Here is an 18,411-nt window from a genome sequence, read left to right on the forward strand (position 1 = left end):
CTAATCAGATTTATGACTTCTGAATTGCCACCTTGTTTAAACATCCATTCATTTATTCTGATTGCATGCATCTGGATGTGTCTGCGAGACTCTTGTTATGATTCTGTGTGCTGCAAAAAATGCATCAATAACTTTAAGCCAAATCCAGACTGACAACACTGAGAAATCTTTGTGTGTTTGAGTTCTGGCTTGTCATATTTCAAAAAGCACTTAGTAGTAAATGGGATGAACCCTCTCTGACATTTCAAAAACATAGCGAGTACTCAGTAATAATGTCTACAGCCAGAGGAGTGAAAAACTCCTGATGTGAGGGTTTACAAGTTCACTTAAATGAAACAAAGTGCATGTTTCACTGTGTTTAGTACAGTTAGTGGTTAGTATGGCCACTGTCGGTGAAAATGGAAATTACAGAGCAGTTTAAGATTTAAAAACTTACAAATTTAGAAGACATCTCATAGATTTTGGGGGGGAAAAATAGGTATTTTTTTCTCTTGGTCAACGAACTATATTGTGTTACTTTGCAAAGGTGTAACAACCTCTTCACACCAGTGCTGCTGCCGGTGCTTGACATGTGTTATGCCTCCAGTGGATGAACTAATCAAATTTTAGCCTTCTTGGCAATCGGATTAAGCCATAAGAAATTACCCGTGATTTTAGAATGACCTGTAACCACATTGAGCATACTATCAGAAGCATCCCGGCTTCACGGTGCTGTAAATTGGGCCTATTTAGAAGAAAACAATACGCTGATTTGGGAGAACTGACAGCTTATCAAGTTCCTTGACTTAAAAACGAAAATCTCCCAAGTGTTTGCTTGTGAATTCTTAACTTTATCGACAGATTTTACTTTCAAATCATCGCAATCTTTCCATAAAGTCGTGAATTGATCTCAAGTTATTTCTCAAATCCTATCCCACACCTGCAGACCAGTCGCTGTTATTTCATTTTACTACAAAAGGGCATAATATGCATGATAGTTTGCAGTTGTGCAAGCATGGACAAAAGAGAAAACATGTAAAGTTGGATGAGAACGTGTAAGGTGACTGCGACTCACTCTTCTGCGGTGGAGCTGGACTGTCCTCCAGGAATCATCCCCTGCCACAGCTGGAAAGACACACATGCACATTAATACACTGGACTGAGAATGCAAACCATGCATGCAATGCAATCTCTGCATGTTTTTTGTGCACTGCCACTTCAGATTGCTTTATTTCTATTCATCCCCTACTCCCTGTATTTATTCACAGAGAATAAATACAGCACATCTGTGTATGTATGCATGTATGTATGCACGTGTGTGCGCAAGTATTACCTGTGCATTAGCAGGGAAGCTGGCACGGACTATCCCAGGCAGCAGCTTGCTGTGTATGGCCGTGGCTGAGACGATCTGAGCAGAGGACATGGAGGAGATGCTCTGCAGAGCTTTCTCCTTGGCATTCTGGTCCTGCATGTAAACAAACACCACACACTCATTAACATCGTCATTCCTCTGAACATTGTCATTACCGTGCAGCTTGTGCAGATCAGCAGTGAGTCATAAAAAGCCGGAAAATTCATGAAATTGAGAAGAAGAATCTGAATTGTCTTGAATAATGGAATCTTAAATATTAAAGCTTGAGGGGAAAACACTGTCCCTGTGTGACTGGATGTGATCAGGCTGCCACTTTCCTGCTACTTTTTGATTGCACAAATTAATGTACAGCAATTTAAGTAAACTGCCCAACATGGAGCAGCTCATTTGCCAACAAAACACCGTGTAGCTCCAAGCGAACAATTACAGGAGCTTCTTTTACACCCTTATCAGGGTCAGACTACATTCTTTCGTATCTAAATCTCTTGCTTTGTAAAAAACTGTCCCTGTGACGTTTCAGAGCGATTCAGGGGACAGGGCTTTGTCTTTTTGTGCGTGTCATTTGGGTGTGGTGATGTTGCTTGTGGCCTCGAGGGAAAATCATGGCGACATGAGTGGTGAGCGGCGAGGACAAAGTGTACAGCAGAACTGAATGTGCTTCAGACGGCGCGGTGAACATTGCTGATCAGAGCTGCTGCCTCGGGGCAAACGATAACATATAGCAGATTTATAAGCTTGATGGTGTGGGCTTATTTATAACGTGAACAAAAAGGCAGCATGAAACTCATGAAACAGCTGAAAGAAATGGAATTAGAGCCACTGCCATAGCTGGAGAATCACTAATTGGCTGCTTCACTCAAGTTAATTGGCACTGAGAGAAATCTCTCCTCCTAGGGGAGGTAATAACATTATAGGAGGCACTGAAATGGGAATCATGCTGGATTTTCATATTAAATACCAGGAGCCATATGGGTATGATAACCACCTTGACCTCAACTCATTCCTTCAAAATCACCAATGATCCTGTTCCTGTTGAATGAGGAAGTATTGTGAAATCCACACAAAGAGTCGCATACGTAGTTTGATTTTTAATAGATGATCAGAAAATGTATTAAATCTGCGAAGCAGCAAATGTTACTCGGACAGCAGACACACTATCTGATGATCTTGTATCTTGAATGGTCTCATGGTCTGGGATGTGATCTACACTGAGCTCACACTTTCCCCATTCTTCCCACTTTTCTACAATATTTCGGTTTTCTAAATGGTCAAGTGTTACGCACAGAGGGTGGCAAAGAGGACAAACTCCACCGAAACTCACCGGAGCATTGGTTTTGGCAGAACAAAAGATCAAGCTCAGCCAGCAGTACCGGTAGCTCAGTCGATCTCAATCCCTGCCCACGTACGCTGACGCCTAAGCTGATAACCATCTTCACAACCAATTGGGAAATCTTGCATGTGTAATGATACCTGCATACAGTTGCTGCCTGCCCTACAAACTACTTTGCAACCCATTTCCTGCCATTTCTGTCCTAATCAATCTCACAGGTGGCTTCTAGGTGCTGTTAAAACCTTCAGGGGCTACAGGTCAATTCATTTTAATGGATTAGTGACGGGCTCTGTGACCTAATCATCTGATCAAGCCTTCATTTTACTCCAAAGACTGTCATACAACCTTTTGGCCATAAGAGCCATCCATATACACAGTTAATCACGTCACACGTTACAGTCACGTAAGAGATGCGTGCAGCTCTTCAAGAAAGCCACGTGGTGACGAAATTAGCACTCACACATACACGTTTGTCTGTTATAAAACGTGTACGGCCCAAGAACTCGCGAGCATCATCAGTGGCGTGATCTCATGTAAGATTGTCTACGGTTAAAGAGGTCTTTCCACCTCCTTTGTTGACAATTACCAACTTATTTGTGGGTTAAAAGGTATAATATTCAAGAACTGAAATGAATGTATAGACACATAAAGAAGTACTTGCTCTCAATCGTCACTTATACCCCACTAGAAGCTTTTTGTCATTAGATGTGTAACCAATTAGAAAATTGTTAAGGGGGGTAAAAAATAAATAAATAAATCAGAAAGCAACACTAGAGACATGCACAATTTTTCCTAAACATATAGTGTATCATCAACAAAAGGATCTATATGAATTTGAATAACCTTTATTATAAACTTCAATTAACCATCTGTTGTTTCTTTTATGAAAGCAAACAATTGTTCTCATTCCGACTGCTCTTCTCGGAAAACAAGCGCTCCCTTGTTGCTTTACATAAAGTTAATTACAACCAACTGTGAGGAAGAAAAGGAAAGAGGGGTGAAGAAGGACAAGATACTAAGGACACGAGATTAGCAGACTCAAAGAGAGAGAGAGTAAGAGGACAAGGACAAAATAATGTATGGATACAAGAGAATGACAGGAAGAGGAGGAAACATGAGAGAGTGAAAAACCTAAACAGACCTAATTATACACCTAGGAAACTGGTGTCAACGTGACAGGCGTCCTCCCAGCTATAGCGTCACATTAACAAGCAAAGAGCAAAGCAGCCAGCTACAGATTCCCACTGCTTCTTCAGGACAGCTTCAGAGACTCCAAATTTTAAAAAGTGATTTTTCTTTCATTCCATTTCTTAATGTTAACGTAGAAAAATCTGTTTGCAGTTGTGTGGATGATGCTGTTTTCACTCTGTTCATCCACTGTAGTCATCACAGCAAATCCTCACTAATCATCTGTGTTTATAGCAAACAAACTGGAAAAGAAAAAACAGCAACACTTCCTGAGCAGCAGAGGATTTTTCTGGAAACGTTTCTGTGCGGTCTCTTACCTTTAGCTTGGACTGAAATTCCCTGGATTTTCTTCGGGCCAATACTTGGATGTGACTGGATACCTGGGGGAGAGGAGACGAGAGGAGAGGACGAAGTGAAGGAGGGGTTGAAGGGTAGGAAGGAGAGGAGGAAGAACCAAACAGTGAGTTGCCATGGTTATGAAAGGACTGTTGCTACACTGGAAGGGTGCACACACACACACGCACACACAGACACACACCTACCTCCCCTGACAACAGTGAATAGACCCATCTATGCACATCTTTTGAGCAAGCAAAATGACACCTGGGAACACGGGCCAAGAGCTCAGATACTAAGATTACACTTCACTGACATGCAATAATTAAAAAATAAATAAAAATCCAGACACCCAGTTAGTGTTTCTCAACAGACGGGTGGTATAATCTATCATTCTCCTGTATTTATATCATTGCTCAACTTGTAACAGTAGCGCAGCTGCTAGGCAGTTAGTCGGACAATACGTTCCTGGTTTCCTTTCTAGTAGCACAGAGAAGATGTCACATTTGGTTGTTGTGACAACAAACACAACACTTTCCAACACAGTTTATTTGACTGGACGACCGTTATGTTAAAATGAAATGAAACTGCAGAATAAACACATTATATATGGCACACAATATGACATAATACACATATACTCCAATTAAAATCCATCAATGGAACATAACCATAGTCAACAATATGAGGTCCAAAATGCACGTGTATATAATATAAAAGGATGGTTGGTCGTCAGTAAAACTACAGTTATACAGTGGGGCAAAAAAGTATTTAGTCAGCCACCGATTGTGCAAGTTCCCCCACCTAAAATGATGACAGAGGTCAGTAATTTGCACCAGAGGTACACTTCAACTGTGAGAGACAGAATGTGAAAAAAAAATCCATGAATTCACATGGTAGGATTTGTAAAGAATTTATACGTAAATTAGGGTGGAAAATAAGTATTTGGTCAATAACAAAAATACAACTCAATACTTTGTAACATAACCTTTGTTGGCAATAACAGAGGTCAAACGTTTACTATAGGTCTTTACCAGGTTTGCACACACAGTAGCTGGTATTTTGGCCCATTCCTCCATGCAGATCTTCTCGAGAGCAGTGATGTTTTGGGGCTGTCGCCGAGCAACACGGACTTTCAACTCCCGCCACAGATTTTCTATGGGGTTGAGGTCTGGAGACTGGCTAGGCCACTCCAGGACTTTCAAATGCTTCTTACGGAGCCACTCCTTTGTTGCCCGGGCGGTGTGTTTTGGATCATTGTCATGTTGGAAGACCCAGCCTCGTTTCATCTTCAAAGTTCTCACTGATGGAAGGAGGTTTTGGCTCAAAATCTCATGATACATGGCCCCATTCATTCTGTCCTTAACACGGATCAGTCGTCCTGTCCCCTTGGCAGAAAAAGCCTGATGTTTCCACCCCCATGCTTCACAGTAGGTATGGTGTTCTTGGGATGCAACTCGGTATTCTTCTTCCTCCAAACACGACGAGTTGAGTTTATACCAAAAAGTTCTACTTTGGTTTCATCTGACCACATGACATTCTCCCAATCCTCTGCTGTATCATCCATGTGCTCTCTGGCAAACTTCAGACGGGCCTGGACATGCACTGGCTTCAGCAGCGGAACACGTCTGGCACTGCGGGATTTGATTCCCTGCCGTTGTAGTGTGTTACTGATGGTGACCTTTGTTACTTTGGTCCCAGCTCTCTGCAGGTCATTCACCAGGTCCCCCCGTGTGGTTCTGGGATCTTTGCTCACCGTTCTCATGATCATTTTGACCCCACGGGATGAGATCTTGCGTGGAGCCCCAGATCGAGGGAGATTATCAGTGGTCTTGTATGTCTTCCATTTTCTGATGATTGCTCCCACAGTTGATTTTTTCACACCAAGCTGCTTGCCTATTGTAGATTCACTCTTCCCAGTCTGGTGCAGGTCTACAATACTTTTCCTGGTGTCCTTCGAAAGCTCTTTGGTCTTGGCCATGGCGGAGTTTGGAGTCTGACTGTTTGAGGCTGTGGACAGGTGTCTTTTATACAGATGATGAGTTCAAACAGGTGCCATTCATACAGGTAACGAGTGGGGGACAGAAAAGCTTCTTACAGAAGACGTTACAGGTCTGTGAGAGCCAGAGATTTTCCTTGTTTGAGGTGACCAAATACTTATTTTCCACCCTAATTTACAGATAAATTCTTTACAAATCCTACCATGTGAATTCATGGATTTTTTTTTCACATTCTGTCTCTCACAGTTGAAGTGTACCTCTGGTGCAAATTACTGACCCCTGTCATCATCTTAAGTGGGGGAACTTGCACAATCGGTGGCTGACTAAATACTTTTTTGCCCCACTGTAGTTACATCAGAGGTTAGCTTGCGCATGTTGGCTTACAGCTCCAGCTGCACTATCACACTTACCGGAGCTTTACTAAGCACACGCATCTTTACCTCGAGGTAACAATGATACAAGTAAAATCAGGATCAGTAACCAGCGTGGCCAGTGTTGGGAAGGTTACTTTTAAAATGTATTCCACTACAGATTACAGAGCACATGCCCCAAAATGTATTTTATAACGTATTCCGTTACGTTACCCAATGAGATTAACGTATTCTGAATACTTTGGATTACTTAATATATTATCATGCTTCTTACAACTACATGAATGTGATTTATTACTATTACTGAAGGTTATTCGCCATACCAACACCAACTAGATGTTTAAATCTTAATATAAATGAGTAACAGTAGGTGGACATTAGGTAAGGCTGCACTTTTTGCAGCGATCTCGTATAGAAAACTATTCCTCCCCAACACTGAGTATAGCTGACTGTAGCTGCACCTGAATGGGCTTTTTTTGCACTGCTGAATCAACAGCTAATCGGGGAAACAATATTCTTTAAATCTCTGTGCTTTTTTCCGACAGTTGGAGATCTTTTTTTTTTTCCAAGCTACTCTTTGTATAATGGGATACGTGGCGATCCATACTGTAGGCGGCATGACTAGATTTAAAGCGCACTCCCATTATTACCTGTTTCCTTGTTCGCGTCTTCCCCGTTCGGAGTTTGATGTATCTGGCTATCAGCTCGTTTCGACCTGGAGGCACAAGACACAGAACATAGTAATGAAACATTATGCATGCCCACATGCATGTTAAACCCCATTTGACCGGTCTTTCGTTTACGCGGACAATCGCACGCAGAAATCATATGACCCTGACAAACAACTTAGTGGCTGATTTAGAGCTGTTGACCCAGCGGCCTGGTTGACGTCCAGTTTCACATAGAAACGCTGTAATCACCGATACCCCTGTTGAGCCGTCCACACATACACACATGCACATAAAATCACACACGCCACGGCCCTGAATACACATGACCCAACAATACAGGCATTCATGCGGACCGGCCGTCCCCTGATTAAAGGAGCCAGCAGGCCAGCTGTACCCGTGTTTACGCGTGCACACATACACGCACACATAAAGACACACACACACGCACGCACGCTTACGATGCTGAATAATTCAACCCATTCAATGGGGAGCACAGCAGACTCAGCATGACCTGGCTAGTATAGATTAGCCAGGGAGAGGGAGGCAGTGAGAAACAAAGCAGAAAAACACAACTTTTACATCCAGAGAAACTCCGAAGGGGAGGGGAGGGGTCGTTTGCACATATTAACTTAGGCCTGCTCCGCCTGGCTATATTACAGCTTTACAGTCCTTAGGAATTAAGGACGACAGACCATTTTACAGATTTCAGGAAATTATGTAATTTGACTGTAATTTTATTTGCTAACAAGCAAATGCAGTTCAGTTTGGTTTGGTTTGGTTTCGCTCCCGATCTGTTCGCTGTTGCAACCAAGTGGAAAACCAAAGTCGGGCCAGCTGGCCAACTGATGGTCAAGATCAGCACAAAGCCAAACCTCTACACACTACCCAAATGGCTTGCAACAATAGCCCTAACTAACTAGCAGATGGTGTGTGTGCATGCGTGTGTTTGTCTGTGTGTGTGTGTACCTTCTGAGCAGTCCCACTCTCACTGAGATATGGAGCTTAGACTGATAAAATCTACAGCTCACCATGCAGGTGTTTTCCTTCGAGCAGTCAAAAGCTGTGACTGACGACAGCACGCAGACGCACACACACACACAGTACACATAGATGTATACGCAAACATGAGTGCGTGCTGTGAACGCGTGCACAGAAACACACACACACTGAGTAGTCCTGGCTGTGGAGGCTGACATCTGACTCCAGAGGGGCCAGCTGGTCTTTCTAGGAGGCTTAACGGTGAATTATCATCCTTCACTAACCCTGCGGCACACATCCCTCACTCTCACCCTCCCTCTCTTTCAAAAACTCTCCAGCACACACACACGCACGCACACACAAACACACTTTCTTCCCTCCCTTCATTCGGCCATCCATCCATCCTGTGTTCTGGCTGTTCCTTTTCCCCCCTCCTCTGTCCCTCTTGTAGTGAATGGGCTTCCCGTCTGCTCCCTCCCTCCCTCTTCCACTCTCTGTCTCCATCTCTCTCTACTCGCCCAGTGAAAGACTTCAAGGCCAAAGTCAGATGGTCATTAACCGTGACGAACAGAAGCAACCCCCGTGCTCCCCCCAGCTCCCTATCTCTAGGCTGAGGCCACCGCGTGCAAGCCGATATTAATGGAGACGACAAACTGGGAAGAAAGAAAAGTAATGAAATTACATGTTTGTTATGTGATTCTGAACCATTTAGAGCTGATTTGAGAACACGAAAAAAGTTCCAGAAAACACAGGAAACAAGAGCCGGGTTGGTGACGTAATGCTACGACGACACAGGGTTACAATACAAAAGTGAATACGAGGTGGTACGAGGCAGAACGAGTGAGAAGGAGAAGCTAAATCAGACGCTTCCTGCAGTTTGTGTGGTTAGAAATGCGCCTTTTCTTTCCTGTCCGCTAGGCGCAGTACATTACTGTTACGCCGTCGCTCTCTTAGTGGGGTGATTAAGAGCTTCAGCTGCTTCATAGAATAGCTCAAAACCCCTTTCAGAATAAGGTCAAGGCCTCGCTGACCGCGCTCGCTAACAAGGCTGGAGTTGAGTGGTGTGTATTGTTGTGTACCCTGGACAGACCTCAGAGACCACAGGGGCCAAACACTGGCCTAGAGCCTGGATTCGCAGCAGCTTTGTGGGAGTTTCTGTTCGTTACATCCAAAAAGCAGTTTTTAAAGTGCTAAACCTTTAGGATTTGCATTTGCACTCATTTGAGGCTCTTCCCTTTGTCCTCCAAGGCACAATCCCTGAAATCCTGGTTGGTGCAGACTGAAGTTAATCTTTCATTTATTACAAACAAGCTGCCAGTTCTTTTAAAGAGTAACCAAATCCTGTTAATCTTTTACTGCCAGGTGATGCCACCTGCAGAGATTTGGTAACATCGACTTACTCTAATGTTGGACGACCGTAATATGTAGCGCATCACGGTATCCGACTTGTTTCAAAGGAACCAAGAAGTGTTGACTGAGTGTTCCCAGCAACGTGTAAATATTGTTTTTCAAAGTGCTGATAATAGTATGATATTTGTTGCCGGTGTCAGGGAACGGAATAATGTGATGATTAAAACATGCAACAAGAAGAAGCTGTGAGGATAGAACCAGTAAAAGACTTAAACCCTCAACTCTGACAACAAATAAAGCCTTTAATATTCATTTTCTCCTTTCATTCTGAAACCACTCCAAAATTTCAGTATTAATACCAGTTTATTCCAATTTAGTTACAGTGCACACTGAAATTAAACGTGGACTAAAAATGTTTTTTCCGTATTACAGTGGTCTAAGATGACTCGTTATTTGTGGGGGAATGATCGCAGGACTCGGCGGTTCCTCTTTGCTTTGTTTTTGCGTCTCTTTCTTTTCCTTCGGTCTCATAAATCCTGTTACTCGCAGCAGCACACGTCAGCTTTGACGGCTGAAGTCACGGACTAGCTGGAGAGCATTTAGCAGCTTAAAAAAACAGATATTTCCTTTTAAAAGTGTTTGTGGAGACAGCTAAAAGGAGAGCGAAGGCTACCAGATTTCCATTTGCCAAACAGGGCTTAAATAAATGCTAATGCAGACGCGTGCTCACGCACATGTTCACCATAAGGTGATAAGATCTGGGTGTTGTGCTTAAAGCTTGTCAGCACTGCTGATCACATAGTGAAAACCACACTAATCTGACCAGACACTGGCTTAAGAGTAAATTTGTTTTCTACTGTATTATCCTTTAAAAAGAAATTTCTTTACTTTTATGTGATTTATTAGAAATAAAGACAAATGTAGCTGAAAAAAGCGGCGATTTGAGGAACTTTTCTCTTAATAACGTCACATAAAGTAGGCGGCAGTGAGCCTGAAATTTAGTGAGTCTTATGATTTGTATTTTATTATTACTGGAAAACAAACTTGGGTAGGTTACAGCCCCTAAGAAGGTAAAAAACAATATAGATACATCGGCGGGGTACAGTAACGCACACACAGGAAGAAACATTTAAAAAATACAGTCACGCATCGGGCACGTGAGGATTCAATTCCTCGCCATCTAAAGGATTTCGAAATGAACAGACAAAGGCAGAAGGGTAGCTAGCCCTTTGTCTTAGGGGAAGATGAAGAGTATCTTCAAAATGAGTCATATAAGTCGAGTAACTGGTTTCGCTGAAGTTGATTTTGCAACGTTGTTGGTATGTCGACTGGAAAGAACCAAAACCATTCAGCCCCAATGAAGGATGCAACCTCCAGTTTAAGACGATTACATTTTTACAATGAAGAAAATGTAGGTGTGTATGACACCATGTGACTGGAAAACTTTTGCCAACATGTGTCACAGTCTATACTTCTTCCACTGTTATTCTCGATAAGTAAAGCCCCCTGTGACATAGCTGGTTTGAGCATGCTCGCCGCTGAAGAGACAGATGCCGTTCTGTGTATTAGTCAGTAGATCTATAGGATATGTAGGAGACAAAGACACTGGTCATTATATTGTACTTTTGATGCATCTTTCCCAAGGATAATAGAGCCATTATTCGCCTTTTCATTCCCTGTTATATGCACCCACATTATGATGTTTCTAAGCTTCTCATCCACTAAGTTTATCCCGGCACTTTTTGTACCCGTTTCTTCTTCTTTTACGTTTCACTCCATTTTCCTCCACCCTGTGGGGGGTGTTTCTAGAACCGCAGTAGTCCCCTGCCTATCAGGTATTACTCGTTTCTCCTCTGTACTGTAAGACAACTTACCAGCCACTCAGTGTGCCTTAATGTAATGTCAAAGAAAGCGAATCTACCCTTAAAGATGTTTAAGTTTGCCTTTAATAACTAAGCTTGTATTTTGCTTCTGTGCAAGCAGGAAAAAAAGCAGAAAAATCATTAAAAAACAAAACAAACTCAACAAAGCCTCAAGAGCCCGATTACACACCAGGCATGAAATAAAATAAGAGCCTATTCAATCCTGCAAGCTCCATTAGCTAAAAATTACAATAAACGAGATACTGTTTTATAATTCCGCTTTGCACAGATGTTGTAGGCAATGATTAAAACCCCTGGTCTCTGTGGCCAAATGCTGCTCATCCCTTCTTGCCATTTCGCCTTTCCTGCTCTGCCTCTGAAAACAGACACCATCTAACTCGATTAGGTCACCATGATAAACGTGTCAACAACCTGCACACAGAGTCAACAAGGTAAACAACCGAACATGCCACCAAGGCAGAGAACAGAATGAGTCTGATTGATCGGCAACTGATCGGGAACACAAAGGAGGTCGATCGCGAGGTTTAGCATCAACGCGACAGGAGAGCGCTGCTGCTTCCAATCTGTGCATGTCCGTAGCGTTTAGGGTTTTTTGGGTACACCTCTCTCTGTTTCTGCTCTATTCAGAGAACAGCAGCAGTGCATCCATGAATGACCAGGGGATGTGAAAGAACATTTACCTCATTTCTGTTGAAAGCTGGCTGGCTTTTTTTGCATCACAACTCAGCCAAATAATGCAGCGAGATTATTTTTGTTCCATAGCCCTCCATAACAACACACGTGGCCGGATCTACACATCAGAAAATGTATTAATTTTATTTTCACCTTTATTTTGGACAGCACAGTAGAACAGCAGAGAGAGAGCAAGGGGAACAACACACAGGAAATGGCCCAGGGCGGACTCGAACCCAGAAGCCTTTTAGCAAATAAGTCACCTGCTCAACCACTGAGTTATACCAGCACACAGAACATTAGTACTGTTGTTTTAAGACATCTAATTATAGTAGATCATGTTCCTCATAGATTATCATAGCATTAATGTTACATAAGTTTGCTTTACAGGCTTAGAAACTCTTCTTATTGTGTCTCTGGGGTTCAAAGAAAAGGACAGCTGAAGCAAAACAACAACATGAAGCTAAAAAAAGAAGACGATTCGCTAAAATTGCAAAAATTCCGAAGGAAACTGTGACGTTGGGACAATTCACAAGTTTTTAAAAGTATAACTTTAAGGTGCTTTAAAGAGTCCTGACCTTAACCTAACCAAACACCCTAGAGACGCACTGGTACACAGACTGTAAGCCAGATCACCCATGAACAGGACCTGACCTCACTAATGGGACAAACAAATATGGCCGCCCTCTTTCGGGGCTCATATTTAGCGTTCTAGTCTGTGTGGGACCTTTAACCTAGATGATAGAGGAAATAACTATCTCATATTTAGGATACTGATTTTGATTTTCTCTCGATTCCCAAAACTCAAGAAGTATTCACTAGAGAGCGATACGACGAAAGAGAGGAAAAAAGAAAAACAACAGGGTGAAAGGGAGGGGGGACGCAGCTGGTGGCAGCCAGAGAACCATCTGTTCATCACTCTGTTAGTTCACACACACACACACACACATATAAGTACTCTCTCTTAGTCCCACGCTCACACACACTGCGCACCTATAGCCTGCTTCTATTTCCTCTCTTTTACGGCTCTTTCCTCCCCCTGCATCTCTGACACTTTGCCCTGCGCGACAAGCCTCCGCCACAGCCATCTATGTCGTTATTCGCACCGTCTGACACAACAGCGAACATTTCAACAGCTCAGCCAGTCGCTCGGTGCGTTTATATCACATTCTACCACATATACCGTGTGAATTAGTGACGAACTATCAAAATTATTCACACTTATTAAATATGGCCCACGGTTGTAGAACAACACAAGTGACCTCTGCTTGTTTGCGCCTTCGTGAAGAAACCAAAACAAAGCACACGGGGTGCATCGCACTTTCACAACAGCTCCTGTAATTCGCAGTCCAAAGCAATAGGAACATTTATTAAGCGAGGAGTAAAACTGTTTTTCATTGTTTATCTACACTGATATGAGAAAAAGACCTTTTTCAGTTTTTCAAGTGTCAGTAACTTGTACTGATTTATACCCAGCCCTGATTTCCCATCACTCACCGTACATCTTCCCTTCATCCGACAGTATAATCTTCCTCCTTCCACAGGGCGGATAGATGGCCAGGGCCTCCTGGAAGCTCTGCTCGATGTCCGGGCTCCAAACTCCCTCGGGATCCCCATCCATGGTCTTGTCCCCTCCAGAATCACTCAGTCTGTCCATGTCCTCCCCTGGACTCTCACTGCCACTCCAGCTACTGCGCTCCATACTGGCAGCTAACGGTAACTAGCTGATGTGTACTCAGTGCAAATGCCTTGATGCCAAGTTGATAAAGTAATTAAAAGTCTAGTGATAAACTGAAGCTAAAATGAACTATAATGGTAATAATTAACTCCCAGTAACAACGGCCAGCTGTGGCCAACTAGAAACTGACGGTAGCTCCAAATGGTAACTACCAGTAATAAAAATTTAAGGACTAGTGAACTGTAGAAAAGTGAGTGAGCCGCTCCAAAATCCAACCTCAGAGCTCTACAAGAAAAGAGGAATAACAAAGAAAAGTATCGTATTAGTCATTAATATTCAAACTTGATTCTTCCCATATATGCAAATTAAATTTTACTGCAGCAACACAAGCTCACGTATAAGACAAGACAAAGTGGCACGCTATTGAAAAACCTTTTAATATTGAAACTGCGAATAATTTTACTGTTTGGTACAGTAGGGGTCTGCTTATAACCACTGACTGTAAACGACGGATGCAGCTTTAGGGTCTGGAAACTGAAGCCAACACTGACCAGCAGGGGCCGATTCCTCTGGTTCCAAAAAGACTCCCGATTGTATAGAAGTCTCTGGAAAAACGTCCCTCTGATCCCTTATTCTGTGAAAGCGATCAGGAGAGTGTTCACTGCGATCAAACTCTTGAATAAAACATTGAGTTCTGTTCCACAGACAGATGCGCCTCTCGCTTGTCATGTCCGATTCCAAAGCACCAAGACGGCGACAGCAAAAACAAAATCAGCTCGAGGCTTCATAAGGGTGCCTCGCTTTTCCAGCGAGCAGTCTTACTGTGGCTGTGCCTATGTTTTATCAAAAAACTAACACAAAAAAGAGCAAGAAAAGGACAAAAGAAACTAGAGTCAAAGTTTTGATACAATTACACCCCCAAGCCCAGAGGAAAGGATCAACTGATCACCCAGCGACTTGCATCCAATGAGCTTCTCGGTCATGTTCAGGAGACAAATACGGATTTCACTGCTAAATTTTGCTTTTCAGCTTGCATTGTGCAGGTGTGATCACCACATCCCAGAATTTCATTTCAGAAAATGGGACAAACATAATGGAGGGGTGCCATTCTTCTCTCTCTGCAGCCTGCTTTGTGATTCACACTGATATTAAGTCAGATTTTTTTTTTTTAAACCAGGAAAATATTTTTTAATGTAGCTTTAAGTACCGATCAACATGTAGCAAGCCTGTATTCCAGCTGCAAGAGGTAAAGTATTGCTTCCTTTCATGAAGGAAATTGCCTATTTTGTTAAAACCGTTGTGGTACATCAAATCCATGCACGTAAGGAGTGCAAGCGTGTGAGGGGCAGGCTACTACTACACACAGCGACAGACTCAGGGAGGGGAAAAAAGACAAACTGAAGGGGCTTGCCAGCTGCCTACAATTCTTCTAAAATCCCCCATGGTAAACAGCAGGGTTGGCGCAGTACACACCACACTCAAACACCACCACCATATGCACACACACACACACACACACACACGCACACGCACGCACACACACACAATTACTGTGCCAGCCCCTTGGGCGAACACATGTCATTTTGTCTGGTCTTCTACTGTTCACACTTCCCATGCACTGTCCCCTTGCCACAGCCCGAACAAGCCTGCAGTGTGAAGTAGATATGTGTGTGTGTGTGTGTGTCTATACTTAACACAATTATATTTGACAATAAGCACACATGCAACTGAAGCATGTAAAGCAGCAGGCAACATTTTGGACACATTTTAACCCCGTCTGCACACCAGCGTTCAGCTTGAGGCTTTTTAACACCTGGAGGAAAACGCTGCGAATCCACAAGAAAACATCCGCTGGCAGAGAATTACAGACATGTGTAATGAAAGGGATCTGCTGGTTTTACTAGAGTTTGTCCCCAGGTTCTCTCTTCATGCTCATTCTGTTCACCCTCGTTTCCGTTTCCTCTCCAACTTCCCATCGTGGCTTTCTTCCCCGCCTCTTCCCGCCCATCCCTCTCCAGCAGTTTTCCCCATTCAAACAAAGATTCATTCATCCAGCAGCCCGCACCAATGAGCAGCAGCAGCTGGATTTCTTACAAGTTTCGGTGTCTCTGTGAGACTTTTCGTGCTGAAGTCAGAATACAGACGCTGTGATCGTCTAGTTTCACGTTACAGTCATTTCACTGATACATCAATGGCAACATTCTTTAAATAAGTCAGTTCTTGTTAATTTGTTGTCAACCTTCAACCTTTACGCTTAAATATGTTGCTTCTATATGGTAGCTAACAGAAGGTGATAGCACAATATTACACTAGACTCATTTTTGTTTGTAAAGTGCTTTTTAAAGCCCATCAGAGTCAGTCACTGACATTGGCAGCCTATTAAAATCAAGGTCTAAAGCATCACTGAGCAATATTTTATAATAAATAGAAGATAAAATGACTAGTTTTGATTTCTACTACTGATTAAGGTCAATTCCAGTTGCATCTCACAGCTGTTTAGAGACAATGAACCCACAGCACAGCACAAAACCAGCATGAACTTTGTTGACTTTTCTTACTTTTCGTCATAATTTTCATCAGTGACTCTTTGTTTCCTCACAAAAACAACATAATAGCCAAGTTAAAAAACTATGATGACTTTTTGTCAATAAATAAAAACGAGATGGAAATATTCTGGAGAGACGAGATCCAATCAGAACTGATTACGCTACAAAATGTCAACGATTTGAAGGAAGAGAAGAGAGTAAACATGTGGACACATTCTGCATTTAAAGTCAAGGGAAGTAAGACATTTTATAAACTGTGTGGAGCAACTCTCACCATTAAAAACATTTTGTATTTTAATCAATTGAAAGACTTCAAATTTTTAAACTTCATAAGTTTAGACAACTTAAATTTGACTGAAACTAAAGAGCATTTTAGTCAAAAGACTACAAAAACGCAAATCAAAATGTACTGTCAAAATGAACACAGCGGAAATATACAGTCCGAAAAATACTTCTTAGAAGAGTAACCAGTGGACGTGCATTTTAAATTTTAATGCTACATTTTCAGCTAAAATTACTTTATCTTTAAAACTAAAGAACTAATAAAAACATGTATAAATCAACTGACCTTTGAGGAGCTGTTAGCATTTTCCATCCATCTTGCTCATCTTACCCAATTCAGGACAAGACGAGAGGATTTTCTTAACAAGAATTCTGTTCTGTGCAGGATTTAAGTAATGAAGCACATTTGGCTGAGTCTCTTATATGGATTCATTTAGTAGATTTTATAAGTTTAAAAAGCGTTATTTGTGCCATTGCAAAGAAAAAGGAAACACAAAATTAAAGACAAAAGACAAAATTAACTTTCTTATTTAAGATGAAACCTGGATTCTCTTATTTGTGTTCTTTTATAGTTCTTACAAGAAAGGACCGTAAAGGGGCTTAGAAAAAGGAAGAGACAAGCAGCAACGTGGTGACCAGAGATTGTGGAATCTCAGTGAAGTTTAGCACAGTCGAAATAACCATTAGCGATGCAAAATGAGTATCAGGTGAAATTTACAAACACCAACAGGAGGTGAAGACAACAGCTGATGTATGACACGGCGCCTTAGTGGGTCGCCTAAGCACTCATACACTCAACAAAAATATAATAATAATAATAATAATAAACGCAACACCTTTGTTACTGCTCCCATTCCCCATGGGATGGACGTAGAGACCTAAAATTCATTCCAGATACACAATATAACCATCCCTCCCAAACAGTGGTCACAAATCAGTCCAAATGTGTGGTAGTGGGCACATCTGCTATATTGAGATAATCCATCCCACCTCACAGGTGTGCCACATCAGGATGCTGATCTGACATCATGAGTAGTGCACAGGTGTACCTCAGACTGCCCACAACAAAAGGCCACCCTGGAATGTGCAGTTTTTTGCGCTATTGGGGGTCTGGGGACCCAGAACCGGTCAGTATCTGGTGTGACCACCATTTGCCTCATGCAGTGCAACACATCGTCGCATGGAGTCTATCAGATTGTCAATTGTGGCCTGTGGAATGTTGGTCCACTCCACTTCAATGGCTGTGCGAGGTTGTTGGATATTCGTGGGAACTGGTACACGCTGTCGTATACGCCGGTCAAGCACATCCCGAACATGCTCAATGGGTGACATGTCCGGTGAGTATGCTGGCCATGCAAGAACTGGGACATTCTCAGCTGCCATCTGCCCTGAACAATGTGAACCATGATTCATCCGTGAAGCGCACACCTCTCCAACGTGCCAGACGCCATCGAATGTGAGCATTTGCCCACACAAGTCTGTTACGGCGACGAGCTGGAGTCAGGTCAAGACCCCGATGAGGACGACGGGCATGCAGTTGAGCGTCCCTGAGACGGTTTCTGACAGTTTGTGCAGAAATTGTTTGGTTGTGCAAACCAATTGTTCCAGCAGCTGTCTGGGTGGCTGGTCTCAGACGATCTTGGAGGTGAACCTGCTGGATGTGGAGGTCCTGGGCTGGTTACACGAGGTCTGCGGTTGTGAGGCCGGTTGGATGTGCTGCCATATTCTCTGAAACGCCTGTGGAGACGGCTTATGGTTGAGAAATGAACATTCAA

The 18,411-nt window shown here is 42.7% G+C and overlaps 1 protein-coding gene across 1 annotated transcript in view; it reads right to left on the reverse strand.

Annotated features, from left to right (window-relative positions):
• Positions 1-18,411, reverse strand: part of tead1a (TEA domain family member 1a) — a 45,618-nt gene that overhangs the window by 11,717 nt on the left and 15,490 nt on the right. Inside the window, exons 2-6 of the mRNA XM_085358712.1 lie at positions 13,628-14,093; positions 7,227-7,291; positions 4,187-4,249; positions 1,313-1,444; positions 1,055-1,104 (exon numbers count right to left, since the gene is read on the reverse strand). Coding sequence (XP_085214838.1) covers positions 1,055-1,104; positions 1,313-1,444; positions 4,187-4,249; positions 7,227-7,291; positions 13,628-13,832 — 515 coding nt within the window. The 5' untranslated portion in view covers positions 13,833-14,093. The remainder of the gene's footprint in view (positions 1-1,054; positions 1,105-1,312; positions 1,445-4,186; positions 4,250-7,226; positions 7,292-13,627; positions 14,094-18,411) is intronic.

This window comes from Diplotaxodon limnothrissa, linkage group LG7 (genome assembly GCF_057381915.1).
Source record: "Diplotaxodon limnothrissa isolate DT_005_m linkage group LG7, D_limnothrissa_male_GT1.1, whole genome shotgun sequence".
Taxonomy (NCBI): domain Eukaryota; kingdom Metazoa; phylum Chordata; class Actinopteri; order Cichliformes; family Cichlidae; genus Diplotaxodon; species Diplotaxodon limnothrissa.